The sequence below is a fragment of the Halichoeres trimaculatus genome, unplaced genomic scaffold (assembly GCF_033239565.1).
Source record: "Halichoeres trimaculatus isolate MK-OKI-2021-1 unplaced genomic scaffold, fHalTri1.1 fHalTri1_scaffold_12, whole genome shotgun sequence".
Classification (NCBI taxonomy): Eukaryota; Metazoa; Chordata; class Actinopteri; order Labriformes; family Labridae; genus Halichoeres; species Halichoeres trimaculatus.
In genome coordinates, this window is record NW_027437190.1 from 15,694,136 (window position 1) to 15,722,012 (window position 27,877).

Here is a 27,877-nt window from a genome sequence, read left to right on the forward strand (position 1 = left end):
CCACCGCCGCCTAGGGTATTTAATCTGGTACTGAAAGTTCCGACAAAATAAAGTACCCTAATGTCAAAATCTTTGAGACAATAAGTATATCAGTTATGGGTCCAGGACAACAAAATGACCATCTTTTTTAAAATCGTATTTAGTTGAAAAAAAAAAAAGATATTAATAAATGTAACTGAAAATGTTTAACTCTATAAAAATTGTTCTTGAAAGCAAAACTTCATGACTCACATGTAGCCTATGTAAAAAGCAACTACGGGAAAAGTAGGAAAGTATCGGGTTTGAGCCCACAAGACAGCGGTTGGTAAAAACAATCCTCATCACAAGATCTATAGTTGTTCTGTAGCTAATCCACCCACAGAGGACGAGGGGATTAGTGGAGTGCGTTAGTCTAGACTGCTGAACTCTTTAATCCTCTGTCGGTCATCTTTTATTCCCTCACTTTTCAGAATTCTCGTTATAATGTACCCTCAAGGAGAACAAGGCGAAAAATGTAATCTAAATAAATGTCCAGACTTTAATTCAGTTAACATTTTCTGAATTATAGCCCATTCTGTAATTTATCTGAGATAAATGTACATTTCTGAATGGACAGCTGACGAAACCCACTATCACCACTAGAGGTCAACCGACCTACTTTATCCTCCCGTCGGAGCATGGCCAAAAAAAACTCACTTTCCCTTGAGGCATCGCGGCTCCCCCCTCCCATCTCGCGCCTTCCCTCTTGTCTCTCCTCGAACTGCTAGCCATCGGTGTGTGTTGTTGTTGAAGCAATGATGGCGGCAGCGGGATGCGGATCAGCAACCGCGGCTGCCGTAGGAGGCCAAGGTGGAACCGCTACGGCCAGAGGTCGTTTCCCTGGTCGGCCTTGGTCGTCACGCAGTCGTTTGCGTTCCGAGAAGCGCTGGCAACTCGGGCGATCGGGCTTAGAAGCTGACGATGTGACTAACGGAGGGCCAAGGCCCGCAAACCTGGTCCTATCGTTAAACGAAGACCAGTCTCACTTGCGCTTACTCGGGATAGAGGCAAGCCACAAGGTCCTTGGCCAGGCTGGATACAGCTCTAGTGGGAGTGAAGAGGTGAGGTCCCAAACCGAACCAGGAGTTAGTATCTTTATTTCATCTTTTCTTATTTTGTGTGATCGTTAAACATGCGAGAATGTGTGCTGCTCACAGCCGTGTGACTGGACAGTGCCTTGGAGAAATGTCAACATCCTTTCGCTAGGCTAGTGTTAACTTTAGCTTCAAGCTTGGTGGGCTAGCGTTACATGCTAACCTCTCTTTGCACAGTGCAGCTCACAACTGTCGTAACGTAAAATACCACTTCACAACAGTAGCATGGCACTTTGAGTTGTGAAGCACTTCCCCGCAGCTGTTCATCTTAGTGAAATTATAAGACTAGATGCAAAATCTCTCTAAAGAGTCAGTGAATGAATGAGTACGACAATTTGTAAACACATATCGTTATCATTTCATTTCTGGCCCGCTTAGTATCAGGCCAGACTAGCAGCTAACTTACAGCGAACACAAAGAACGGGAAGGCTAACGGCTAACTGCTAACTGTTTTTATACGGGGTCCAGATGCGGGCTGAGTTGTCTTCCTTGCTGCATTATATTAGTCAGCACCCACAAATCTCACCAGAGCCCACAAGTGTACTTGCTGCACTTGGGGTTCTCTTTTTATTGAAGTTTTCATTTTGGCGAGGCACCTTCTGACAGCAGCAAGCAGACAGAAGGTGGGCTAAAGAGGAAGGATGGCTAATTGCTATCTTGTGCTACAGAGCACAACGGGTTTAAATGGTGGTACAGAGTGTGTGCCAATGTCAGTTGCACCCTTGTTATAAGACCTGGAAACCTCCCTTGCAATATTGTTAACTACACCTGCAGGCATTGATGTCTATTAGTGATGTAACACAGTAGAGCTGTTTGAATGCTGTTAAGTCACCGCTGTAAGCACTAGAGAGATGTTCAGTATCGCTACTCGGAGGGAGATAAAATTACGGACCCTTCCGTACAGTATTTGTAGGCAGTGTAGGTGTTTGACCAACTGCCCAAGTTTTGAACATAGTAAAGATTGTCAAGTAGTGATATTATTATTCCAATTGGACGAAAGCGTAATTGATTATTAGCAACGCAGGTATTTCTGTGGTAAACTTAAAACGAAGAGAAAGTTATTGATAAGACTTGGTTTGAATGTGGAGAGAATGAAAGCAATTGTCCGTTGTGTTTTATTGGTGTTTTTGTGCATGACCGCATATACAATGTTTTGTTACTGTTGTTGCATGACAGACATTCATCCCATATGCTAAGATAAACATGCATTTCGACAGAAATGGGTTAGTAAATTACCACTGTGTATGACATATATCTGTTCCCCATAACAAACACTTTAAGACAAAGTGTATTTAGTCATACTGCTTTATGCAGCAGATATTTCACAGCATAATGTGAAAATACAGGATTTAAACTAAATATTATTGTTCTTATATATTTTATTGTAGTTGTCTCTAGTGGGGTGGTTTTCCAATGTTTTTATTGTTAATAACTTCTTCTTTTTTTCTAGGGAGATGACTTTAGGGGATTTGAAGCTGAAAGAAAAGTCTCCAAAGGACAAAACCCTTCCAAAGGTAAAGAAAAAAAAAACAGTACAGAGCTGGTGTGATTTGTGAGCAACACATGGTTTGAGTCTGGATAAAGCAGGAAAACATTAATAAAGCATTTTTCTTTTTAATCACAGCTTTGCATTCAGTTGAAGAAAAGATTGCAAATTGTACAAGCCTTTGTACATGTAAGAGTATAATATAGATATATAATTTAATTTATTGATTAATTAATTAATTAATTTTTTCATCAAAACTTTCAGGTAATGCAGTTAACACGAAGTCAAAACGACAGACTGAGAAGCCACCGCCTAAAATTCCAGCAGTGAAAGCAGCTATTACCCCACTGGACCCTGCAAAAGATGCTACATTTTTGGAGGAAATAAAAGGCTTTTCTGACGGAACAGAGCCTGGAATGGACTGCAGGAAAGGTCCAAGAGGAAAAGGCACTATGAGTCGTCACTCCGCTAAAAGCGGAGCTTCATCAGCAGCACCAAGGATTACTATAAAGTTGGTGGCCAAAAAGAAGGTGAAAACTGTTAAGGAGCCTCATTCAAAATCTGCAAGGAATTTGAAGAAGAAAGGAATTCAGGATGAGCCTAAAGCCAAGGATATTCAGGGTGACCAGATTTCAAGTGCTCACGTCAAATTAAAAAGTGAACCCTCAGAGGATGTACATGGCACTGAAGACAAAGGAGGAGGGACTTTACCTGCAAGACGCCGGGGGAGATCTGCCTCAAAGACAGAGCCTGTCTGCCAAACAACAGCCAAAGCTGTGGTTGATGACCAGATGTCAGAAGGAAAAAAATCAGAAGATCAGTTTGAAGCTGCAAATGATAGAGGGACTGTTGAGCCAAAAACAAATGCAAAGACTTTAAAGCGAAAGGAAATTTTGACAAAGCGAAGTCCAGATATTAATCAACCATTGACTCGGAGGAGACGTAAAGGCACTACCCCTCTCTCTAAAAAAGTCTCAGGCAATGCAGCTAAACCAGAAAGTCTGAACAAAAATGATAAGATTTTGACTGAGTCTGCTGATGAAATTTCTAAAAAAATTGTCAAGGCAAAACCACCTGCAAAAAGTGAACGACGAAGGCAAAGCAAAAGACTAAATAAGGATGTCACAGTGCCAGAAACCCAAGACCCACCATCCACAGAGACAGGTAGTTCTGCTGGAAAGTCCAGTGATGGCTTGACCTTGAAAAAAGAGGAAATGAGGGTCCCAAGTTTAAAGTTGCTAAAGATCAGAAACCCCAAATATGATGCACAGGACAGTGGGAAGAACTCGACTCGAAAGAAAAAGCGGAGAAAATTTATCTGGACTCTTACATTGGTGAAGCAAAGTCCAACACAAGTTTCAAAAAACCCAGTCAAAGTAACGGAGAAGACTGACAGCAAAGCGGATCAGTTGGCTGTTTGTGATACCACTGCAAGAAGGGGCTTAAAGGGAATGGATAAAAAGTCTAAACTGGATACCTCAGCTCCTCAAGAGAGTATAAGCAAGGAGGATAAGGAAAAGGATGCTCAAAAGATGACTGATGTGTTCCCAGAGGAAAAGTCATCTTTACTGGTGGAAAAGGAGGTAGAACAAATAAATGAAAATCCTCTGCAAGAAATATCTGATTGTGGTAAAGTCCCACCTCTTCAGATTAAAAAGGTCTCCTCTCCCGGTAAACACAAAAGCTCAAAGCCTTCATTCCTTATACAGCAAGTTAGTCCTGTGCCTGAAAAAAAGGAGGATGTTCCAAAAGATGTCAGCGAAGTTAGTGAGGAAAAAGCCTCATGTCTGAATGCAGAAGTCACACCAACTAGGAGATTGAGAAGGAGGACACCGAGCCTAGATTCCCCACAGACTAAATCTGTCATTCCAAAACCAGGTACCACTCAAAAAAAGAGGCAAAGAAAAAGTCCATTGGAAGGAGTGACTGCCATGGTGCACATTGAGGATTCTACTCAGGCTTCAACCGAAGATTCCAGTTCACATGGTCTTCCTATAAATGACAGTCTGCTTTCAGTAGAGGACTCAACACAAGTGACAACTTTACACTCTTCTGAAGTTCCTACTCAGGACTCCTCAGAAATTGCTGATGTTGCGTCACTGGTTCTGGTTGAGGTTCCTCCACAGAAAGTGGAGGATAAGGTAGAACCAGAGATGAAAGAGGCTAAACCATCCCCTGTGCCTTCTAAAGCTAAAAGATGTAGAAATAATAAAGTAATGAAGAAGAAGTCTCTTCAGAAGAAGAAGAAGAAGGCTGTAGTTTCTCCCATTACTGCTGTAGTGACAGAGTTCGCTACCATTGAAACTACTGTCACAAAGCCTGTTCTGAAGGAAGCTCTTCTGCCTTCAGTAGCAGAGGAAAATCAGTCAGAAACACAAGAATGCACCCAATCTGAGGCAAAACAGGACATAGTGTCGATGGAAGAAGAGCAGAAACAGCCACCAGTTAAAGAGGAAACAGACATTCAGTTGATAGACAGTCAGCAATCTGTTGTGTTGGAGAGTTCAGTCAGTGATCCAAAAACATTGTGCCTACAAAAGAAGTCTCAAAAGAAAGTGAAAAAAAGGCGTAAAAGTCTGATTGGGCAGCGTCAGAAACACAAACACAGGAGCAGAGATGGGAAATTTGCACCACTTAAAACAGCTGAAAAAAGCCCCAGCATTGCACAGGTAGATAGTGACATTTCAACTCCACTGGCTGACGATGCACCAACCCCAGGTCCCAAACTCATTGGAGTACAGAAAAGATACAAAAAGAAGCACACAGGGCTGGATTTTATTGGGTCAAAAAGGGCGAAACCACAAGCTAAGCTCATATCTGAACTACTAGAAATGGGGCTGGACAGCGATAGTTTAAAGCAGGAAGAATCAGACACATTAGTGGACGCTGGACGACCAGATGCCGTGGACACCCAGCCCGGCAAATCCAAGTTTATAAAAAACATTAAACATTTCATCATGCCTGTTGTAAGTGCCAGATCCTCACGAGTAATCAAGACCCCACAAAGGTTCATGGATGATGCAGGAATGTCTGTGTTGCCTCGAAGACACTCCCCAAAGAAGGGTTTACAGCTCGGCTTTCAAGTGCGTCCGGGAAAGAAGCGAGATGATGGGTCGAGCAGGCCAATATCTCCTATCCTGCCGGTTGATGAGGAGGACATATTGAGTGAAGCTCAATTGGATGTAGATCTGTTTTCAGCTCAGGACCTGGATGACGACATTGATTTGCCAGACAGCCTGTTTTCTGAAAGAAAAAGCAGCCTTGTTGAAAAGAAGAAGTCTGTTATGAAGAACTCCGGTTTCAAGTGGCATCTGCCAGAGGACTCCAGTGAGGAAATGTTTACACTGGACAAAACCCTAGAGAGCAAATGTGAGGACCTGTTTTTATCTACACCAGCTGATAAGCCCACTGTACTATCTACTGACTCCCTGGATACCCAGAAGAAGAAAAGCACCTCCAAGTTTAATAAACAAATGGCTCACCTAAAGATCTATCAAAAGCTAAATAAGACGCACACCGGCCTCCCCAAAAGCAAAACCACATCAGAGACAGATTGTGTCAGCAAGGCTCCCCAACCTCCCGTAGATTTAGCTGAAGGACTTGATGACGAGGCCATGAGCATCAGCCTTAGGCAGAGGAATACGAACACAGAAAAGAGCAAATCCAAGCTTAAGATAGAGGACCTTGATTCCCCTGGAGTGGTGAGAAAGGTTTCTGTGTGCGTAAGGACCATGAAATCCAAGTCCCTTACAACTCGGCACGACAAAGAGGAGGATGTTTCAGGGAAAGACGGTGCCCAAATTCCCTCAGGTGAGAATAAAATGATACACAACCACTCTTTTCCCTCATGCTAAGCTACGATGGCTTTAGAGCACACTTAGTGGAAGGGAAATAAGTGTGTATGACTTTGTGTCTACAGGAGAACTGCAGTCAGAACAGACCCCAGGGGCAGGTGAAGGCGATTATCCGGGATCTGTGGAGAAAGGAGCTTCACAAAGGGCGCGCCTCACTGGTGCAAATAAAAGAATGTTCAATCTGCTCAGGAAAGCCAAGGTCCAGCTCATTAAGATCGACCAGCAGAAACAGCTTAAGTCATCGGGGGTAAGATCATGATCACTGAAATCAAATGCTCTCTTGTTTTGGACTGTTAATTATTTGTTGACTCATAAATTCTTCGTCATATGATTCACTATAGGTGGAGAAAACCCCTTATAACCCTGTTATTGCCAATGAAAAGTGACATGACAACAGTTTTGTAGCTCCATTGTGCTGTGTTTAATAACTTTTTTTTAAAACCTATTTATACTACAGCTGTTGTCTGGCTCAACTGGTGCCCGGTCACGGGATGTGTCCTCCAAAAGACACAGGAGGAAGCAGAGAGTTCAGCCTGATGCTGCTGTACCAGTGAAAACAGAGCCTCTTCAAGGACAAGTAAGTGCACTAACCTGGGTGTCTAAAGTACAAGTCAATCAGAGCTGAGCCTATTGTTCTGTTTTGATAATTAAAAAAAAATTGATGCTAGTTTAGTTTTTAATAACCAACCTACACGCACTGCTGGTACATAAATAGTCTTAGCACATCAACATTTGACGTGCTGTTAATAGCAATGCAAGGCATGTTATCATATTCAAAGGATGTGGTTGATGTCTGTGCATAAGCAGATTGGCTTTGTCTGTGTTTTTTGATTTTCACATCATTTACGTCAATTTTTAATTTTTTGCATCAGCCATTGTGTTGCTATGTGAACTCCTGATCAATAGCAGGAGATAAAAGGGATAAAAGGAGATTGGTGTATTGAAAAGCCTGACAGCGTCATTGCCTCATGTCAGTTCCAGCTTCATCTTGCACGTCCCTGTTTGATCCTTAGCTTGAAAAATGTCTTTTTTGTCTTGACAGCCCCAGCTCATCTCTCCGCTGTGCCAGGAGTTCCGTAGAGCAGGGGGTCCACGTATCAAACATGTCTGCCGTGCTGCCTCTGTGGTGCTGGGGCAGCCCCGGGCCTTGGTACCGGATGATATTCCCAGGCTAAGCGCCTTGCCTCTACATGAAAGAACCGGCATCTCCCCCTCAGACATCACTAAAGGTAAATTTTAGATGATCAGCAGACTAAGTTGAAGTTACATGCTGATGAAGTGTCTCATAGTTTAAATAAAGTCATTTAAAATATTGGAGAATACAAAAGAATGAAAATGCACAAGTTGAGTCTAACAAAAATATGGGTGAATGTTGTTATTTTGCAGATGTAGGATCTCCTTCTGAGTCAGACAGCCCTGGCCTCTCTGATCAAAAGGTCACCAAGGTCAAAAAGCCAACAAGTTTTGTGAAGCGGAAAGGGCTGGGGCCCTTTGGTTATCGCTCTCGCAGGTGTGGAGTTTGCAAAGGCTGCAACACTGAGGATGACTGTGGCAGGTGCATGAACTGCCTAGACAAACCTAAGTTTGGTGGTCCCAATACCAAACGACAGTGTTGTGTGTAAGTTTACCCGTTCTTAATTATTTATTTTAGACATGGTGATTACTGATATCAAAAATATTGATGAACATGTTTTTTTTCCCTAAGGTACAAGAGATGTGACCAAATTGAAGAGAGAAAGGCTCGGAGACTGAGTGGGAGAACAGCACCCAAAAGTACATTTCATTTTTTTGAAGCAAGCATCATTTTTCTGCAAAACATTTTAAAAATGAGCCATACCAGCTCCTTACAAACCTCTTTTCTTCTAGGCTCCTCTAAGCGACGGCGTTCCTCTCCCAGTGGGGGTCATTCGAGTAATGACGAAGGGAACGATGGGGCTGCAGACTCACCATCTGGTCTTCATGGTGATGGCAGCAGTCCCTCAGTGCGGAAGCAGCCAAAGCGAGTTGTGAAACCAAGAGTCTACTTCGACCTAGTGGACTACGATTCTGATCTCGATGACAAGGCTGTCCAAAACTCTGCTTCACCAGCCAGGAGAAGAGGTGGTGGGCCTCGTTTTAGTCAAGGTACATTTTTATGCTGGGTAACAGATCAAATCGATGTTGTGTGTGCTTTTACAACTGACAATAATGAATCTGGGCTTACACATGATTCCCAACATGCTGCTTAGACTGTTCAGTTTTTAGGAAGTGAGAGTAGAGGGTAACTAATGTGTCTCAAAATGATTTATAACTGTCTTTTCTTGTCTTCTGTAGATTTTGTGTCACTTGATGGCTTCCTTGGAGATATTTCAGATGATGAAATCAGGCATCGAAAGTCCAGCTCACACCGTGTACCATCTGGCCGTCGTAAACCTGAGAAGGTGGTTATTTCAGACTATCTTGTCATTGCAGTTTTGTTTGTACGTTACATTTGATAAGCTCTATCACAGCTAGTGTCATTTAAAAGGTCTGTATTGACACCTTGTGTTGCTTTAATCAGTAACATACTGTCATGGTTGTAGACTTTCATTATGCCACTTCGTCTCAGTTGTGTTCATTTTCCGCCATTGCAGTTTTTGACATTAGATTGCTGACCACCTAACTCAGTGTTTCCTTTTGTAACAGTGCTGTCTAAAAATGCCATACCATTGATCCAAATTAAAATCACACTTGGTAGTAGCAAAATTTTTATTTCCAGTTCTTGTCCAGACTACATGGGATTAAACAAACAATGCCATGTCACAATTCCCTCAGGGTCCTTTGGAGCAGACTCCCCCCAGTGTCCTGGCAGCCCTGGCCCATGGCTTTGAGGAGAGAGATGTTGAGTCATCTAAACCTACTCACAAAATCAGAGTTGATTTCAAGGTACGCCACTTGTTATAACTCTCTTGTGTTGTGATACCAACACATTAAAAACAACATCCAGTGGTTACAACAGCCATAAATCTCCTTTTGGTGACACCCACTCTGGAAAACAAGACATCTGTGTGATGAAATATGATTTGGTCTTTGAAATTCAACATATTAAATCAGTTGTTACTTTTTTTTTTTTTTTTTTTAATAATTTTTTTATCTGAGAGTTGGAGTCACACCTAAATTTAAGCTAGTTAATCAGCTGTTGATGTAACACTTTTTGGCCACTAGATGTCACTGTTGTGAGCTAAATGAAAAATGACATGTCATCTAAACTGTTAACCTTGACTAAACTTTGAACCTCTTCTCACTTCTCTGGAACAACAACATCATGATGTGAAAGAATATGTGCACATTGTATTTTTTTTCCCAATTGTGTCATCCTGGTAACTACTGGGATGTGTTGTAACTGTAAGATTTTGTCATGTTCACTCTTTTTTTTTTATTCCTAGGAGGACTGTACCTTGGAGAATGTGTGGAATATGGGCGGTTTGAGTATACTGACCTCTGCTCCATTGATGCCTCCCTACGTCTGCTTCCTTTGTGCTAGTAAAGGACAACAAGAGGTCACTGCTTTATACATTTTGCTTTTTCAAATTAAAATAGATTTTTGATTTCATGCTATCTTAGAATATTCTTAACCTCATTGTATTGAAGGTCCTTAGGGTTGTGTTGTAGTGAAACAAAATGTTGAATAGAGTGTGAATAGATTGTTTCTCTTAATTAAATTCTGCAGATGCTGTATTGCCAAGTGTGCTGTGAGCCTTTCCACCTGTTTTGCCTTGAACCAGCCGAGCGCCCCTCAGAGGAGAACAAGGAAAACTGGTGCTGTCGTCGCTGCAAATTTTGCCATGTGTGTGGACGGAGAAACAAGCAACTAAAGGTACAACAGACAAGACTACATTTGTTTTATATCTCATCGATGTAGTTGAGATATTGAGCGTTCATATTTGTTTCCCTCCCTCAGCCACTGTTGGAGTGTGAGCGATGCCAGAACTGTTATCACGCCTCCTGTCTGGGGCCAAACTACCCGAAACAAAACAAGAAGAGGAAAGCTTGGGTATGGATGTGTCTCTTATGAGAAATTCTCTTTGTTTGTTACTCTTAAGTCTGGTTTATACTTCTGCATTCAGCTACACTGCAGTGGCCTATCTCTTTGTAAGAACTTGTGTGTCAGAGTGTCTGCATTGCTCTGCAATACTCTGCCCAAATGCCTGTTGGCCATGTGGTTTCTATGGTGGTCGTATCACTAGTTTTGTCTAGCTGCACTCTCTCACACTCTGCGAAGGGAACTATTGTGACCCTGAGAATATTATCAGAGCAAATGATGCCAGGGTTGGAACTGATAAATCCTGAGCAGCAGTTGATCATGATGCAAATGTTGCAAGGAAGAGAAGGGGGGTGACTTTGTGGTACATGAAGTCCATGGCTAATATACAGCAATTCCAGATATGTGAATCCCATAATACCCAGCAGACCATCCCAGGACTTGCAGTCCAAGACATTTCAACACAATGTTTTTGAGACTGGGCATGCCAGTCTACGTGCCTCAGCTTCTGCTTGGGAACAGAGCTATGCAGGCCTGTGACAGCATAGCTCCAGCCATGAAGTAAAAACCATGCTATAAGAGTGCTGAGTTCTCTTACATCCTTTCATTGATTGCTGGTCCTTACATGAAGGTTTCTGTGCAGGTTTGTGTGACATGCATCAGGTGCAAAAGCTGTGGCGTAACTCCAGGGAAGAGTTGGGACACTGACTGGAACCACGATAAAGGACTCTGTCCTGACTGCTCAAAGCTCTATGAACTTGGTGAGGATCCAACCCGATACAGATTGGGATATAATTTATGTACAAGTATGTTGGATGATAATATTTTCTTAATCCTTTGTTCTCCTATCAGGTAACTACTGTCCAATCTGCTTTAAGTGCTACGAGGACAGTGACTACGACAGTCAGATGATGCAATGTGGAACCTGTAACCACTGGGTACATGCCAAGTGTGAAGATCTAACAGGTGGTTATTTAAAAACAAAACTACAGCATAAAGACAAAAAAAGTAACAAAAAGAGAAAGCATAACAGACTTTTTTCGCAACACCAGTGAATTCCTGTCAAACCAAATCACATGATGAAATTACAGATGTTAAATTTGAGGTCTTAATCTAAACAAACCTGTACCTTTGATAAAGCGATATTTATTAACAATTGATGCTATATACACTGTTCTTCAAATCCTTATAATTCATCTCACTTTACATTAATGTGGCCACAAGTGAAAGGGTTTTGCTGTTGTTTTTTTTTCTCAGAAAAAAAAGTATGTTGTATTAATCTGATTATTTAAGGAGATGTAAATTAGGAAACTTTTCACAGCTAAATTTCCTGTCTTCTTGTGAAACTCTTTCAGATGAGCTGTATGAGATCCTGTCTAGCTTGCCAGAGAGTGTAGTGTATTCATGTCGGCCGTGCAGTGTGACTCAGCCCAGTGCCTGGAGAGAGCTGCTCAACATTGAGCTCAGGTCTGGAGTGGAAAAGGTGCTCGCTTGCTTGCTGTCCTCAACGCTCACCCAGCATCTTGTTACCTGCTCACAGGTAAGCTTGTTTTAACAAATGAATTTCTCTTTTTGACAAATGAATCAAGTATGTGTTGTGTATATAGAACAGAACCCCACAACCACAGCTTGAATTGATGTAAAGCCAACACTTTAGAGAAGGAATAGAGTTGTCTTTTTTTAGACTCTATACAGTTCCTCTGCAAACCCTATAGGAGCCATTTGTGAGTTGCACCTCAAAAAATCCCTTTTTGTTCTCACTCTGGTGTTATCTTATATAGAAATTAACACTTAATACCCAGGCATATAATACTAACGGTAATACACTCCTACATTTAATTTATATCGGATGCCATAGCTTTGGACAGAAACTTGTACATTGTTTGTTTCATACTCAGTGTGTCAACTATGTTTTGGTCTCTGCTGCAGTGTGAAAAGTCAGTAGATCGTGACAGTGGAGTAGAAGGACAGCCTGCCTGTGACCTCAGAGCTGTTGGCAAGAAGTTTGACAAAGGCCTTTATACCACACTGGTGAGTAAATGACCATCTCTTAACTGTCCGAGTACCTGTTGTTTTCATCCCACATGGTGTGTAACAATTTTTTTATCAGTTTAAAAACAGCTTCAACAAAGATGATTTGTGTAATAGATTATATTCATGGCTAATCTGATAGATTTCGCTAAACAATGCCAGATGAGATGTGAGGAAAAAGGCAAAACATCCCAAAGCTTAAATGAGATCTTCAAATAGCTTCCTTTGCCAAAACATAAATAAAACCCAAGACTCTCATATATGAAATTGGATCCTGTAAATGTTGGACATGGAGATTTTTTTAATAAATAATTAACCAAATTTCTATTTTTCTTCAGAATTAAGATAAAAACATTGGCCATGCATGACTTTCTGATATGCAAGAAATTCAAAGACGGAGGAAGCTAGGGAGCCAAAATGATAAAATATCCTAAAAAATATATCTTGAAGTTTAAAATTATTCTCTATGTATGTTTTAGGACAATCAAAAATTAGGCTCCCACCTGATGCTAAATGTGATGATTGCATCCAGTAGTTCTTGATTCAGTTTTTGGACTCATAGCATCTAAGTTGAAAGTAAATGAACGAACTGCAGTGCTAATGATCATTACACAATGTTTTTGTTTCCTTTTAACAGAAAATGTTCCATGAAGATGTGGTTCAGGTGGTGCGAAAGAGGCTCGAACAAGAGGAGGATCTTCCAGAGGAACAGAGACCCACTGCCTTGGCGCGCTCCTACTACTTAAAGGTGAATGTTACTAAGAAATGTCTGTAGTAGTTTTTTTTTATTTCTACCAAATGAGTGCTAGAAAAACTGAAAAATGAAGTAAAATGCAGTCTATGTTTATAATTTTATGATTTGTCTCTGTAGCTTCTTGAGGAGGTATTTAACTGGTTCAACAGTCAAGACCCAAAGGTGTGGAACCCTTGTACCAAAGATTTGCCTGTGTAAGTGGTTTTTACTGTTTTTTATCATATTGCACATAAATTCAACAGTTGTGAAGATACAGAAGAACTGTGTGGAGTTGTGAAAACCATGTTTTGTTCCTGAATAGGGGTATGCTGTCCCATGCTGTTCATCCCCCTACAACCGAGCATGTTTATGCGCAGTGGCAGGAGAGAGAGGAGCTCTCCTCAGCGGCTCCTCTGGGGCTCATGCAAGAGGACAATGAACAAGGCTTGGATGTAAAGGAAGAGGAGCCTGTTTCCCCGATTTCTGGAGAGCCAACAAGGAACCACTTCTATACTAGCAGAGCTGTGAGGCTCAAATTCAAAGGTAATGCCTCCAATCAGAGAAAAATCCTATCCCTGTTTAACAACTATCAGAGGTACTTAAGAATGTTTTTACACAGGGAGGAGAGGCCGTCTTTCGAAAGCTGATTTAGACACTGGGTGGTCGAAGGATGATGTGAGACAGTGTTCTTTGTGCCAAAAATATGGAGACCTTAAACCAAACGTAAGCTTTGTATTTTTTCACAAACGATATACATTCTTATTTTAAACAGAAGGGGTGTTAACATCTTGTAATGAGAATGATTGTTATCACATGAGGTTTCTTTGTGTTGTGCCACAGGAAGCAGGAAGGTTGCTGTTTTTGGGCCAGAATGAGTGGGCTCATGTGAACTGCTGTCTGTGGTCAGCTGAGGTGTTTGAAGAAGACAACGGGTCTCTTCTACATGTGCACAGTGCTGTCACAAGGGGGCGCCTGATGGTTGGTTGTTTATCTGCTCTACCTTGAATTCACCTTGAATGAAATGTATTTTTAACAACTAAGTTCAATTAGAGAGTCATCTCTATAAAATATTTTATTTATTTTATTCTTTCAGAATTTGTATTGATGTATTCTATTGACACTAATATTGTTCTCCCAATCAATCCAACCTTGTAGCGATGTGAGCGCTGCAACCAGACCGGTGCCACAGTGGGCTGCTGCCTGACATCTTGTCAAAGTAACTACCACTTCATGTGCGCCCGCTCCCGCCACTGTGTGTTCCAGGATGACAAGAAGGTTTACTGCTACAAGCACAGACATCTCATTAGTGGCAGGGTAATGTCCACCAACTTGGTGCTAACCATACTGGTTTTAAAGGTTTGTAATTCTGGATTGTAACATCACTGGCTCCTTTTTGTGGTGCAGATGATAACTGGTCAAGAATTCGAAGTGAACCGCAGAGTGTATGTGGATTTTGAGGGGATCAGCCTGCGTCGGAAGTTCTTGACTGGGCTTGAACCAGAATTAATAAACGTTATGATTGGTAAGTCTTTTCCAGCATAGTTCCTATGAATTACTGAGCTGTTCATCACTTGAATGTGTATTAAATATGGCTGATGGACAAAATTGCACTCTTCCTTTAGACACACAGGGAGAGAATACTAATAAGTTGTGTCAATATTGTCTATACAGGTTCCCTTCAGATCGACAAACTGGGGATGCTTTCTGAACTGTCAGCTAACAAAGGAAAACTGTGTCCCGTGGGCTTTCAGTAAGTTTCTGTTTTGGTTCATCTTTTGAAAATACATTTGAATAAAAAACATGTTTTTGAAGAGAAAACGAGTCTCCGTTGAAACTTTCTTGTCCTCCCTAAGGTGTTCTCGTTGGTACTGGAGTACAGTTAATCCAATGCGCCGTTGCAAATATACGTGCAAGATTCAAGAGGTCCGGCCTGTTGTCCCTGAAAAGCCTGTGGAGGAGATGCCTTACCAAGGAGACAACCAGACCATCGCTCACAGCCCCTGTCCACTGCCTGGTGTGTGTTTTTCCACTTAAAAACTGTAGACACACAGGTAGTGTTTTACTTCACATTGATTAAGATGAGGCAGATTTATTCAACCTATTGTCTAACTCCGCAGAATCTGAAACCCGAGAGACTGATATAACAGAGTCCCAAAACCCAATGGAGGAAGCCTGTGTCCCAGGACCTCCAGCCAAATCAGATCATGGTGCAAGGCCAAAGATTCCCAGCTATCCCCAAACCAGGAGACCAGCTGGAGGAATGTCGAGACCTCTGCCATCACCAGGTAAAATTCCATTTTCTCTTAAGAATTGTTTAAAATCTCTACAATTTTTTGATGCAATAAGAAATACTCAAGTGTTTGATCTTTGCATTATTCTGATTTCGTTGTAGGACTAGCCCAGATGAAACCCCACCACATCCTAACCATAAGTGATCTTGAGGAGACTCGAAGGGTTCGTCGCCACAGCCCACACACACAGACCACAGGCCCCCACAGTCACATGTCCCCACCTCATTTGGGTCCTCTAAGTGGACCAGTCGCACTCCGTGCTGGAAAATCATCCCATCCCCCCTCTCCACTTTTTCCACCCACTGCTACTGACAGCCTAATGAATCCCCCATCGTCCCGGCAAGTCGGAGGTAGAAGCGCTTCCTCGGTCCGATGCTCTGGAAATACAATGACCCATTGTACCTCGTCTTTCTTCCCTCAGTCTCCCTGGCAGGACAGTGCAGGAGGCTTTTCCTCTACAGGTCTGTCGTTCTCTTCATCGGTACATCTCCCCCGAAATCGCCTGTCATTTGATCTCAGCCAGCCAGATTCTGTAGAGGTGCCTCACAATTTCCTAGCTTCACCAGAGCCTGAAGACGTCTCTCCAGCCAACGGTACATCACCCCAGGAGGACTTAGTCCAACAGAAAGGTGAGGAAGATTTCCCCTATGGCTCTTTTCACAAGGATCCCAGCATGTGTCTAGGCCATGAGATGAGGACAGAACTGGAGATTGAAGAGACGCTTCTCAATGAAGGCGTGGCCATGAACTGTGGGGGGCAGATTGTGGTGGAAGGCGATGATCAGGAGGACTTTTGGGGAAAACCTCCAGAGGTACACAAGAGAAAGAGTCTCGTTGCCAGTCTTCCACGATCTGCAGCTTCAGCTAGGGATGACCTTGGTAACACCTCCTCGGATGATGATATGGAGCATTATTTTGACTTCTCACGGACAATAGTCAGCTGCCCTGGTTCAAAAGATCATTCCAAGTCCCCCTCCTCACCTTCATCGCGGCCTTTAGCCCAGCTAGATGGGGTGGATGATGGGACAGAGAGCGATGCAAGTATGCTCACCAATGATGACTCTCAGAAAGTTGAGGGTTCTCGTCCAGCCAAAAACCTTAACAACAAAAATTACCCTGAATTGGAAAAGTCAGTCGATAAACAGGGTGTACAGAGTCTCTCTCTGGAGTCACCATCGGATGATAAAACATCAGCAGCCAGCAGGAATCCTACTGATAGTTCATCTCAAGAGCCTCATAGGTCAAGAAATTCAACACCCACAGAGGAAACATCTGATCGTCATGTTGTGAATCAGGAAACTGTGCTTCCTGCTTCAGTTTGTGATACCCTGCCCAACACACTCTCAGAGGTGCCTGAGAAACCATTGTCAGAGAAGGTATTCCAGGATCCCAATTCAGAATCTGTCTCTGAGACACCTCTTGTTCGTGAGAGACAGGTGTCAGCTCCGAATATGACCAAGATGATTCCTTTGTTTGAGGAAACATCCCTTGGACCCCAAAAGACCAACACAAGCAAACCCCTGAGCTCGGAGCCCGTCAGTAGCCATTTTGTGTCATCTGAGGGGTCTGCTGTGTTACACATGAACCACATGACAACAGAGGGACCCTCTTCTGTAAATTCTGCAGAAAAAAGTCAGGGCCTGTTAGATCTCCTTCAGCCCTCCCCTTTAGTTTCCACAGACGGGCAAAATCCCCCTCAAGTCCTCGGAGACTCGCTGCAGATGTTTTCATGTATTCCAAGCATTGGTCACCCTCTTCCTCCTACAAGTATTACCCTTCAGCCAGTAACACCAGAAGACTCAACCACCTTCCACTCCACAGAGCCTTTGTCCACCAAACTAACCACCCTCACTCCCGTCGGTGACATGACTCAAACACTGCTAAATGTTACCCCACATAATGATCCAGTGTTATCAGCAACAGCAGGCGCAGGTTTCCCCACAGGAGCTTGTAGAACCATCTCTCTACCTGTAATCTCCACTCAAACACAGCCATTGGGTCCTGCAGGCGTCACAATCGTTTCCTCCTCTGCATCGATACCGCCTCTTTCAGGAATTCCGATGCAGTATTCTGTTGCTCAAACGCCAGTCCAAACCACCTCAACCCCTGTGATCTTGAATGGTTACAGCTCTTCATCGCTGCAGAAGGATGCTTCATCCGGTCACACAATCTCAATCAACTTCTCTACACCCCAACCCACGCCAGAACCACAACAGCCAGTTGTGCATCCAGCTTTACCTGGGCATGCTATCCTTACTGTGAAGGAGGTGGGAGGCCCAAATGTGGACCCCACTCCTCATGTCCTACTGGTCAACCGTCTCGGGCAGATCTTTGTGAAAAACCCAGAGAGCAACACCTTTCAGCTCCCCACCCCTAACTCTCCTTCCTTCAACTGTGTCACCCAGATCGCCAGCCTTTTGCAAAGCAACGCACTGTCAGCCACACTGGCAGCAGCTGGTAACATGGGCTCTCCACTGCCTGGTGCCAATGTAGCTACAGCAGGTCCTCCACCAGTGACACCTGTAGCTCAGAACCCCACCACGATAACACAGCTGCTGACTCACAACAGCAGTGGCACAGTGGCTTCCATCAACACAAAGAAGCCAAGAAAAAGCGCTAAAACACCAAAAGATGAAGGTGCTGAAGTGAAAAAAACAAAGAAGAAGAAAGAGTCAAATGCAAGCAGAAAATCCAAGTCCTCCAAGAACTCAGGGCAGTCCACTCTGTCATCTGAGACTCCACCCATGACCCCTGCTGAAAGTGCTCAAGCAATCATCAATCAAGCAATGGCTAGTAACTACACCCCCAAGTGGAGCGGGCTTCGAACCCTAAGCCCCACCTCACTGGTTCTTCCACCCGGCCTTCTTATTGAACCGGAACCCCCAGCGTTGCCTTGCAGTCCACCACCAACACAAACACCAGCACAGGCTCCAGCATCTCGCCCTCGCACCCACGTCCGTATGAAGCGAGTGTCTTCGCTTTCTGACCGCATCGTCACTAAGAAATCTAAGGTTGACTTCCTGAAACCAGAGCCCATCAGCGAGGATGAGGAGCACCGCAGACCCACCTTTCCAACCATCTCCAGCAGGGCTTCAGGAGTTCGTATCAAGACCCCAACTGTGAAAGGAGTGCTGAACCTGGACGAGCTGAAGGAGGAGCACATGAGTGATTCTGAGAGCTCCGGGTAAGATTTCACTTTAAATAGTGCTTCATTATCAGAAAAATTACCAGGCTTCTCTTAATGAACAACACAACAAATTATTACCACTGAGAGGCCAAAACCTTCTTATACATAACTGAAATTGTTAGTGTGCTTTGAAAAGTACATTTAGCAAAGTTGCTGATTCAAGATAAAGTAAACGCATGCAACAGCAACTGCTATCTACAGGGAAGTATTTTATTTGACCATTGAGAATTAAAATCATAATTGTGGTTCATTTTTGTCCTTTCCTTTTTCAGTTCAGAGCCTTGGGATTACATGCCGCCAGGAAGTCAGGGAGATCAAAGCAGTCAGCAAGGATGGGAGCCAGTGGGACACAGCACCCTGACCGACTGGAAGAAATATTCTGGTAGTTGTAGCTGCTCATTTCAGTTATTTCAGCTTATTTGGTGGTCATTCCAATGAAGTGACATGGAGTGACAGACCTAACAGATGTTCATTTTTGTACCATGAATCATGGCCATTTTTTCAGGTGCTGCATCTACATCTGATGATGAACCTCTGTCACCTGATGAAGATGATAAGGGTCCAATCAATAGAGACCAACCCCACTTGAGATTTGAGATAACCAGTGATGATGGTTTCAGTGTAGAGGCAGACAGTATTGAAGGTAAGGCTAAAATTTCTTCAAATCAGTTCTCTCAAACTCCTTTGAGTTGTCATAATTCTCTTGGTATGTTAATTTTTTATCATAATAATTAATACTTTGTATCACCCTCCGTTCAGTGGCCTGGAAAGCAGTGATAGACGGGGTGCAGGAGGCACGGGCAATCGCACGGTTGAGACCGTTGACATTTCAGAGGATCACAGGCGCTCGTATGCTGGGACTGGTCCACGATGCAGTGATGTTTTTACTGGAGCAACTTGAAGGAGCCCATCGCTGTCAGAGGCATACCTTCCGTTTCTTCAAACAGTTTAGTCAGGAGGATGACCTCCCTGTCAACCCCAGTGGCTGCGCACGCTCTGAGCTTTACCTTAGGTATGTACAAGAATTACAACTGCAGTGTACAAAAATCACAGCTATGCATATTAAGCTTACCAGATTGCTCTGGCCTACATCTCTAGTGCTAGTTACAGAAATCAGTAAAAGTTTCATGTTACTCCATGTTTCACAGTTAGTTTTACAGTCAGTTTAATCTGGAGAGACTTAAACACCAGAAAGAGTTATGAACAGATTTAATGAATAAATGAATGCAAAGATAGTTTGGTGGTTAGACCTCATCAAACTTGGAGCAAAATAATCAATGTAGGGGGTACAAAGGCATTATAAATTATGAATATCCCCTGATGGAGTCGATACACTGGTGGTGGTGGAAAGAGTCTTGAGAGGGCTGTGTCTTGAAGATTGAGACGCAAGCCTGAAAGACAGCTGACAAGCAGAAGAGATGGCATTTGAACTTTGACAGCTATGAAATGATTGGCTAACGATTGAAGCGGAAGCAATGTGACCCTGCACAGTGACTACATGACCAGAAGCACCACTCAGACATTTAATCTGTGGATGTATTTTAACTGCTGCAGCGCCCCGCATAGCTCTCTCGGTAGCCTCAGTCAGCTTCACCGACCCCTGTTAATAAACTCTACACCGCTGATCGTGTTGGTAGCTGTGTTTAATATCCTACTGAAAAGGCTTTGAAAATTTGCTGGCAAATAGTGGTGGTATTTGGCGGAAATGCGCTGGAAGCCGGTCACAATTAGACGTAGAAGAAGAAGAGGTCGACATCATGTCGTCATCTCCGGTAAGTATGGCGCTCAGCAGTATGTGATTTGAGACAGCACTACACCCTCAAAATTTGCGCACTAAGCCAGTGAGTAGGTAGTATGCTTAGTACACTCAATTTGAAAATTTTGAGTACACAGTATGGAAGTATGCGATTTGAGACACACTGAGTGAGTGAGTGAAGGAACAGAAGCGCACCCAGTCTTCCTGACTGAACTTTCCCTAAGCTTCATTTGTTTTTTGGTTGCATCTTAGCCCTCACGTCTTGAGATTTTCACACTGTGTGCTGGATTTATTGTTTGCTTTTAGTCACATTGCTGCAAACTAGTGCTGCACGATTTGGGGAAAAGGTGCGATTGACGATTAGGTGGACAATGTTGCGATTGTGCTTGCGATTTAATAAAAAAAAGTTGTGTCATGAGTCTACAGACTTGCTTGGTTATAATGGAGAAAAATCAAGAAAAAAGCAGAGATGGATTACTGAGGATTTTAATTGTGTAATAATTCTCAAAATATCCAAACTAACTGTATAAAAACAACAATGTACAGCACAACAGTACTGTTTTGTTTCTATTCAAAATAGCACATTATTCCACTTTTGCTTTGCATGTTTTGAAAATTACATCTTTTTGCTGTGTCATTCAACCGGTAACCAAAATAACACCAAATAACAGAGGTAGAGTTTCTTTTCGCCTTGAGCGCATCACTTACTTCTTTGTGCTCCATCTTGTCTGATTAAGCTGCCGTACCAGGGGGGCAGGTAGTCACATGACCAGTTGAAACAGTGACTGATTAGTCATCTCACGCTTGCTCTCTTACTCAGTCACACACACACACATAGACACACTCACATCACTCACACAAACACGTTCATTTTTTTACACTTTTTTTTTTAAAATAATTGCACAATTGCACCTCTTTTGGGATTACGTAATTGCATGTGCTGACATTGCGATTGCGATAATCGTGCAGCACTACTGCAAACATACAGAGTAATGTAAGAAGCATCAAACTTAGATTTGATGCAGTGGCAAAAGTACGAGGGCTATTTGATGAGCCTGATTTTTGCATGTCTCACTTCATAAAGTGAGTTTGGCTTTCTTTCTTTTAGCTTTTAGTTTATACATTCAAGATCATCGTCATACCATGATTTTTGCTCTCTGCCCCTGGTGTCTGATAATTTACTGCATCTGACTGAAGCTCTGCAAGGGAGAGGGCTCCTCCATTAAGTCCCTCCTATCAGTGCATTGGTTGAGGCGCCACATCTCGTGTTGAACTCTTTTGTTCTGCTGTTGAAAGTGTAGCTGGTTGCTTCTGAAGTTCTTGATCATTGTTGCTCTCTGCATTGCCTGCCTTACTGATGTACAGATCATTTTTGGTGATTATAAAACCTGAAGTGAAAGATAATAAAACTCATTGTAAAACAGACTGCTGGTAAGTATTTACAAAAGGTGACGCAGAGAATGGAAACTGCAGCTGTGTGTTGTTATGGCTGGGGAATTTAGGCACATTTCAACTAGCAAGTAAAGAATACTTATATTATGATGATTATTATTATATTTAGAATCATAATTAGATAAAATAATCTGTTTCTGTTGGTACAATTTACTACATTTTAATAAGGTTTAGCAAGGCTTTTACACAAGGATGCACTGATCCAACTTTTCTGGTCCCAAAACGTATACCAATACGGTAACCTGGGCCTTGGGTATCGACCGATACCAATACTGATCCGACACCAGTGTTAAATAATAGCCTGCGTGCCCTGCTCTGGGATAAGCTTGGTAATGTTTGGAGTAAAAGATAAAAAGTAAGTACATATAGATTTACTGAAGTTAGTGTTTATTTAAACTAAAAGTGTTTAAATGTTTAACAGCAATTTAGTAAAAACAAAGCTTCAGAACTTACAGAAATGATGATTCAGTTGTAAAACTTTTTACTCTGTGGACTGAATCATAGATCAGCCTTAGTGTCAAACTCAGATTGATCCCTTTCCACTGATACCCAATCCAGCTTTGAGGGGCCGTTTCAGGGCCATTACCAGATACCAGGACCTGATCAGTGCATCTCTACTTTTACAAACTATTTGTGTTTCAATGTGCAACAATTTTTTTTGTGACCGCAACGTATTGTCCATTATTACTTCAAGCTGAAGCTTAAAACATATAAGGGTACTATTTCTGTCTTTCCTGCCACTGCACTGTGTTGCTCAGACCCCCCTGTCTATAGCAAAACAATGAAGTATCAACTTCACTAGAAGCATCTGGTGCCATTTCTACACAAATGTCATCCCAATTCTTAGTTTAACCTTCTATTTACTGCTATGACACATAATTAAGTTCTACAAAAAGGATGTTCTGGCCCTTCCCTGAACAGTTTTATTTATTTTGTATGAAACTAGGTTACAAACGTAATCTGTTCTAATGAAGAGGTTTTATGTAAAAGCGAAATACACAAAAAGGACAACAGAAAGTGTGCATATGAAGCAGAGAAGATCAAAGAGGTGTAGAAAAAAAGTCCCAGAAGGTCTGACATTTAGATTTTACACTCAGAACAGTCCTTCACTTCTTATTCTAATTTTTCGGCATCTTTAAACCAAATGATCTCAGTATGCAGATAATGCTACACTGAAACATCACATGTAAGTTAAGGTTTATACTGTATAATCTGGAGTGCAAGTGAAAAGTCAGCATTAGTGCGGTGAACTATGTACTGCACTCCTGGTAATTGCCTGTGTTGACATATGCTAATCACAACCCTAGAAAGAAGTTTTTCTTCTTTTTTAGATTCCTGTAATCTGTTGCATCATCACCAAAGTGGCACCAGTCAGCATGTACTTGTTCTGCATTTATTACTTCCCCTGTTCTATTTGGTTAAAGAAAAGTCTATAATGATAGCAAACATAACACGTTATGGTTAACACTAAAACTTTTCCTTGTCTTTTTGAATGTGATGGTGAATTTTTCAAAGTCTAACATCATTTTACTTTCTCTTGACAGGAAATCTACATTTGACATATTTAACTTCCTGGCATCTCAGCACAGACAACTTCCTGACATTGGGCCTTATGATGATGAGGAGGATGAGGTTCTTTTGAAGTCAACACGGTGAGGTTTCACACATTTACTCATGTAATTTTTTTGTTGCCTGTGTTAAAATAAGTTTATAACATAACATTTTTAGAAGCACCTTGCTGCCCACACTGTGTGTGTGTGTGTGTGTGTGTGTGTGTGTGTGTGTGTGTGTGTGTGTGTGTGTGTGTGTGTGTGTGTGTGTGTGTGTGTGTGTGTGTGTGTGTGAGAGAGAGAGAGAGAGAGAATGCCTACAGTGTAAATAACCATTTAGACATAATGCTCTTCTGGATGTTTTTTGTGAATTATTATCTGCTTCTTTTGTTAGACGGGCTACCAGTTTGGAACTGCCCATGGCCATGCGCTTCAGACATCTGGAAAAGACATCCAAGGAGGCTGTTGGCGTGTACAGGTGAGCACAGAACTATGTTAGTAATTTAAATGCATTGATTAAAAATATCATTGTGTTGGAGGGTCAGATTTAGGGTATATTGTGTTTTTTTAAAAAAGAAACTTGATTAAGAGAAGTATTGAAAGAAAAACATGATCAGCCTGTGTGACAGAAGGTCCTGCTTTCTGTCTTTCCTTTGGGCCCTCACATACCTGATGTTAACACAGACAGGGAGTAGCTCATTCTGGTGTTCAATGCAGCACAATCAAATACACTCACGGAGAAGCCTCTGGCGTCTCTGGAATAACCACAGAATGTCTCAGTAACAGCTGTCAGCCAGATGTACTAACAGTAGTTGCTCTATGAGACAAAGGAAAATGAGGCTCACAAAGACAGTTTCACAACAGAAATAAATGTGTTTACAGCCGGGTACAAAAAATGTCTTTCGTCAATAGCTAATTTCTTTGTTGACACACTGTATAGGGGTAAATTTTTGCTGCTAACGTGGCAGTTAAAAAGAATTTGAAAACGCAAGTTTCTCCAATCAGAGGCACAGCTCAGCTGATTGACAGGCAGTCACCCTATAGCTTTTGGTATGGAGGCTCAAAACTTGCCCCAATTCCAAAATGGCTCCAATCGACAATTTGCTTGGAAACTCTGTCAGAAACAGAGGGGGGGATGTCAAGAAGACTTCATCCATTTAATATACAGTCTATGGATAAATTTCATTCTCCTGTGAAACAAACTAAAATACACAACATTTTTAGTTTTACCTGTTTTATCAACTAGGCTTACTTACACTTCATACCTCCAGCCTCTTCTATCTCTTAACCCTAAACAATGTCTGCTCACCCAAGCTGTATTTGAACTCCTACCAGCATAGAAGTCCACACCTTGACAGAGTCTTAGTATTGTGAACAAATTCAGTGCTAATGTGTGTTCGTGTGTGTATTTTAAAGGTCCGCTATCCATGGGCGTGGTCTGTTCTGCAAGAGGAACATTGAAGCAGGAGAGATGGTGATCGAATACGCTGGCATTGTCATCCGGGCAGTTCTCACTGACAAAAGGGAGAAGTACTACGATGGCAAGGTGAGTCAGGTTTTTCTTTCTTTCTTTGGGCGATTGAAGTTAAGTATAGTTGGAAACGGTATCACATGTTTTTTTTCCTCTCAGGGGATTGGCTGCTATATGTTCCGCATTGATGACTTTGACGTGGTGGATGCAACCATGCATGGCAACGCCGCAAGATTCATCAACCACTCCTGTGAGCCAAACTGCTACTCCAGAGTGATCAACGTGGAGGGTCGGAAGCACATTGTCATCTTTGCCCTGAGGAAGATCTACAGAGGGGAGGAGCTGACCTACGACTACAAGTTCCCCATTGAGGACGCCAGCAACAAACTTGGTTGCAATTGTGGGGCCCGGCGATGTCGCCGTTTCCTGAACTGAGGCATATTTCTTGTGAGACAAAGAAGAGCAACCTGTTTACTTGTAAGCCTTAACTTAAGGTGGCACTGGATTGGGCTTGAGGAGGCTGTGAGCAGTCTGCTCAGCAGAGGGAAAAGCCACTATGAGACTGGTCAGGATTGTTTGGAATGCAGAGGTGAAATGTTGACCATTTTTGAATTGGAGTAGAAGAAGAGGAGGAAACCTGCACAGATAATGCATTAACTTTTGAAAAGTTTCTTGAGGAGCTTGCAAGGTACTTCTGCCTGTATAAAGTTCAGATGTGCAGCTGGCGCAGCAACAACACCACAGCAGAGGATGTGGTTTTAATTCATGAGAACAAGACGTTAAAAGCAGAGAGGGGGTTCCCGTTTCAATATGGACAATACAAACAGAATTTATCTGATTAACACGTCAAGCCTTATCTGTTTGAATCATGCTAAAAAAAACCTATATATTTTGTTCATTTCTGAGGAGAGGATCTCTGGCTGAGGTACACTAGTAATGAAGACTGCTCCATCCTCCAGTTAGAAACATTACAGCCCTCTCCATACAGCGCTGAGGTCAGTTAATGAGCCATACATTTACCCAAACCTTTATGTTTGTGTTTTATCTTTAACTTCACATTTTTCCTGTTGTAGATATTTCTTTTTCCTTTTAAGATTTTATTTTTTCATGAATAACAAAACAACCATGGTGCTAAGCTTTGAAAAAAAAAACACCTTAGAGTCGTCAGTTGATTCAACATGTTCTGTAAATCAGGAATTTTTGAGCTGTTAATTCACCCTGCTGAGGCCATTTCTATTTGAATTCATGCACTCGAGCAGCACTCTCATGATCACCAGACTATAAAGTGTCTTCTTAGTCTCACACCTGACATCATGGGTTGGCTATTCTCAGCCGCACTATACCTGAGTAGAGGTTTAAATAGTGTCGTAAAGTAACGGTTTAAATCATCAACAAACAGTGTCATACTTCTAAAGACAGAGACATGTCTTTCTTTTGTTTGTTTCTTGATGTACAGTGTATGTAGCAAACACTACCCAAGCCAAAAGTGAAGAGTTGTGGTGAATATCAGTTTTTTTTAATATATATATTTTATTACTGTCATGGCAGATGTGCATTACCTATTGCAATAAGACTTTGTTAACCTATAGTTGCACATGAATAACCATCAAACATTCAAATTATTTACATCTTCTTGAACCTGCTAGTTTATCTCTTAATCAGGGAAAGCACTGGTAAAAAGCATCGCCACTGACTGTGTGTGTTCAGCTGCGGCTCCAGGATCATTGGGAACACTGACTTCTCTAAATGTTGCTGTTGCAGGAAGCATTCACTCTGTCATGGGGCTGGGAGACGCACTCAGCACCTTATAATGACCTTTAATGTTGTTCTTAGTCAATGTTCAGTGCTGTCATTGAAAAGACTAATCTAATTCACACTGTTCAAATTGGTAGTTCTATTTATTCATGTTTTGATTTTGATTTTTAATGGTAAAAGGTTGTGCTTTGTATAAATGGTGGCGGTCTAGTGTATCAGAAGATCACCCCCATATGTATCCTTTTCCCCCCCTTTTAAAATTATGTCCTTTGTTTCACTAATTTACTTGAATTTTCTTTAGGGGCAGGTCTGTCATGTGTTCATGCCTTCATGACAGATTGCTCCAAAGCAGGTATTTTTAAAGAATCCTTGTTTCTTTTCTTTTTTTTAATGGTAGATAACTGACGGTCTTGGAATCAGCCACAGGAGTGAAGTGAGCACTGTTGCCTCCCAGAACACCTGATTGTTTTTGTTTCCCCTTTCTCTTAAAACCCTATTTTCCATCATGTTCAGTCTTCTTCATCTTAATCCTCTTTTCTTCTTGCATGTCCAATCACTGGGATGGAGCCCAGATAACCTTTTGTCAATCATCCAGCTGACAACAAGAGCAGAGTCACTCCCAACTCCTTTGCAAGGATTCTACCTCAGCTGTTTGACGCAGATGTTTGGGAATACTGATGCAAAAAGAGAGGATGATAATTTAAGAGTGGCTTGGTTTTAATGTCCTGCAGAACTAGTGTGTATGTGTGAATGTTGGTGTGTTTGTCGGTGAGTCTGTCGCTCTTTCTGTGTGTTTGCAATGAAGGATGCAAAGCACTAGTCAAAACCTTAAGTTATCATGACCATCTCTCCCAGAAATCTGTTAAAGAAGCTGTATGTTATATATACACACATAAATATAAATATAAATAACTGAATCTATATATATAAAGTAGGGTTATTTTAAAGTAAGTGTATAAAAGACTTAAAAATGAGAAAATATGTGATCTTTAAATTTATGTCTTTGTTACGATGTACAAATAAACCTTGAGTTTGTAAATATTTGTATACATATTTCTAAACCTGTTTAATTTTTCTATGCACTTTTTTTATTTATAATGTCATTTGCTTAATAAAGATGTTAAGATGTTTCAGCAGTTCCATTTTTATTATAAAAGGTAACGGTAGAAAATACATTGGTAATGTAAAGCAATAAAACTG

The 27,877-nt window shown here is 41.9% G+C and overlaps 1 protein-coding gene across 1 annotated transcript; it reads left to right on the forward strand.

Annotated features, from left to right (window-relative positions):
• The first annotated feature begins 713 nt into the window (after positions 1–713).
• kmt2bb (lysine (K)-specific methyltransferase 2Bb) lies at positions 714–27,749 on the forward strand. Its single transcript, XM_074682975.1, has 36 exons — positions 714–1,103; positions 2,563–2,626; positions 2,863–6,408; positions 6,518–6,699; positions 6,910–7,029; positions 7,495–7,681; positions 7,839–8,070; positions 8,158–8,225; positions 8,319–8,576; positions 8,766–8,872; positions 9,246–9,356; positions 9,857–9,970; positions 10,141–10,287; positions 10,372–10,464; positions 11,096–11,213; positions 11,305–11,418; positions 11,808–11,992; positions 12,382–12,483; positions 13,121–13,231; positions 13,355–13,431; positions 13,539–13,759; positions 13,836–13,939; positions 14,057–14,194; positions 14,372–14,530; positions 14,621–14,738; positions 14,888–14,966; positions 15,070–15,230; positions 15,334–15,501; positions 15,609–18,690; positions 18,966–19,078; positions 19,199–19,336; positions 19,453–19,705; positions 23,446–23,553; positions 23,846–23,929; positions 24,868–24,997; positions 25,082–27,749. The coding sequence occupies exons 1-36, from the start codon at positions 774–776 to the stop codon at positions 25,355–25,357; spliced, it is 11,598 nt and encodes a 3,865-aa protein (XP_074539076.1). The 5' UTR covers positions 714–773; the 3' UTR covers positions 25,358–27,749.
• Positions 27,750–27,877: the final 128 nt, after the last annotated feature.

What these genes read in the sequence shown, in the direction of transcription:
- kmt2bb (XM_074682975.1), top strand. Translation starts at nt 774, where the DNA reads ATGATGGCGGCAGCGGGATGCGGATCAGCAACCGCGGCTGCCGTAGGA. An exon ending in TCACAAGGGGGCGCCTGATG is followed by an intron (nt 14,195 to 14,371) that starts GTTGGTTGTTTA and finishes CCAACCTTGTAG; the next exon opens with CGATGTGAGCGCTGCAACCA. An exon ending in AGAGGCAGACAGTATTGAAG is followed by an intron (nt 19,337 to 19,452) that starts GTAAGGCTAAAA and finishes CCCTCCGTTCAG; the next exon opens with TGGCCTGGAAAGCAGTGATA.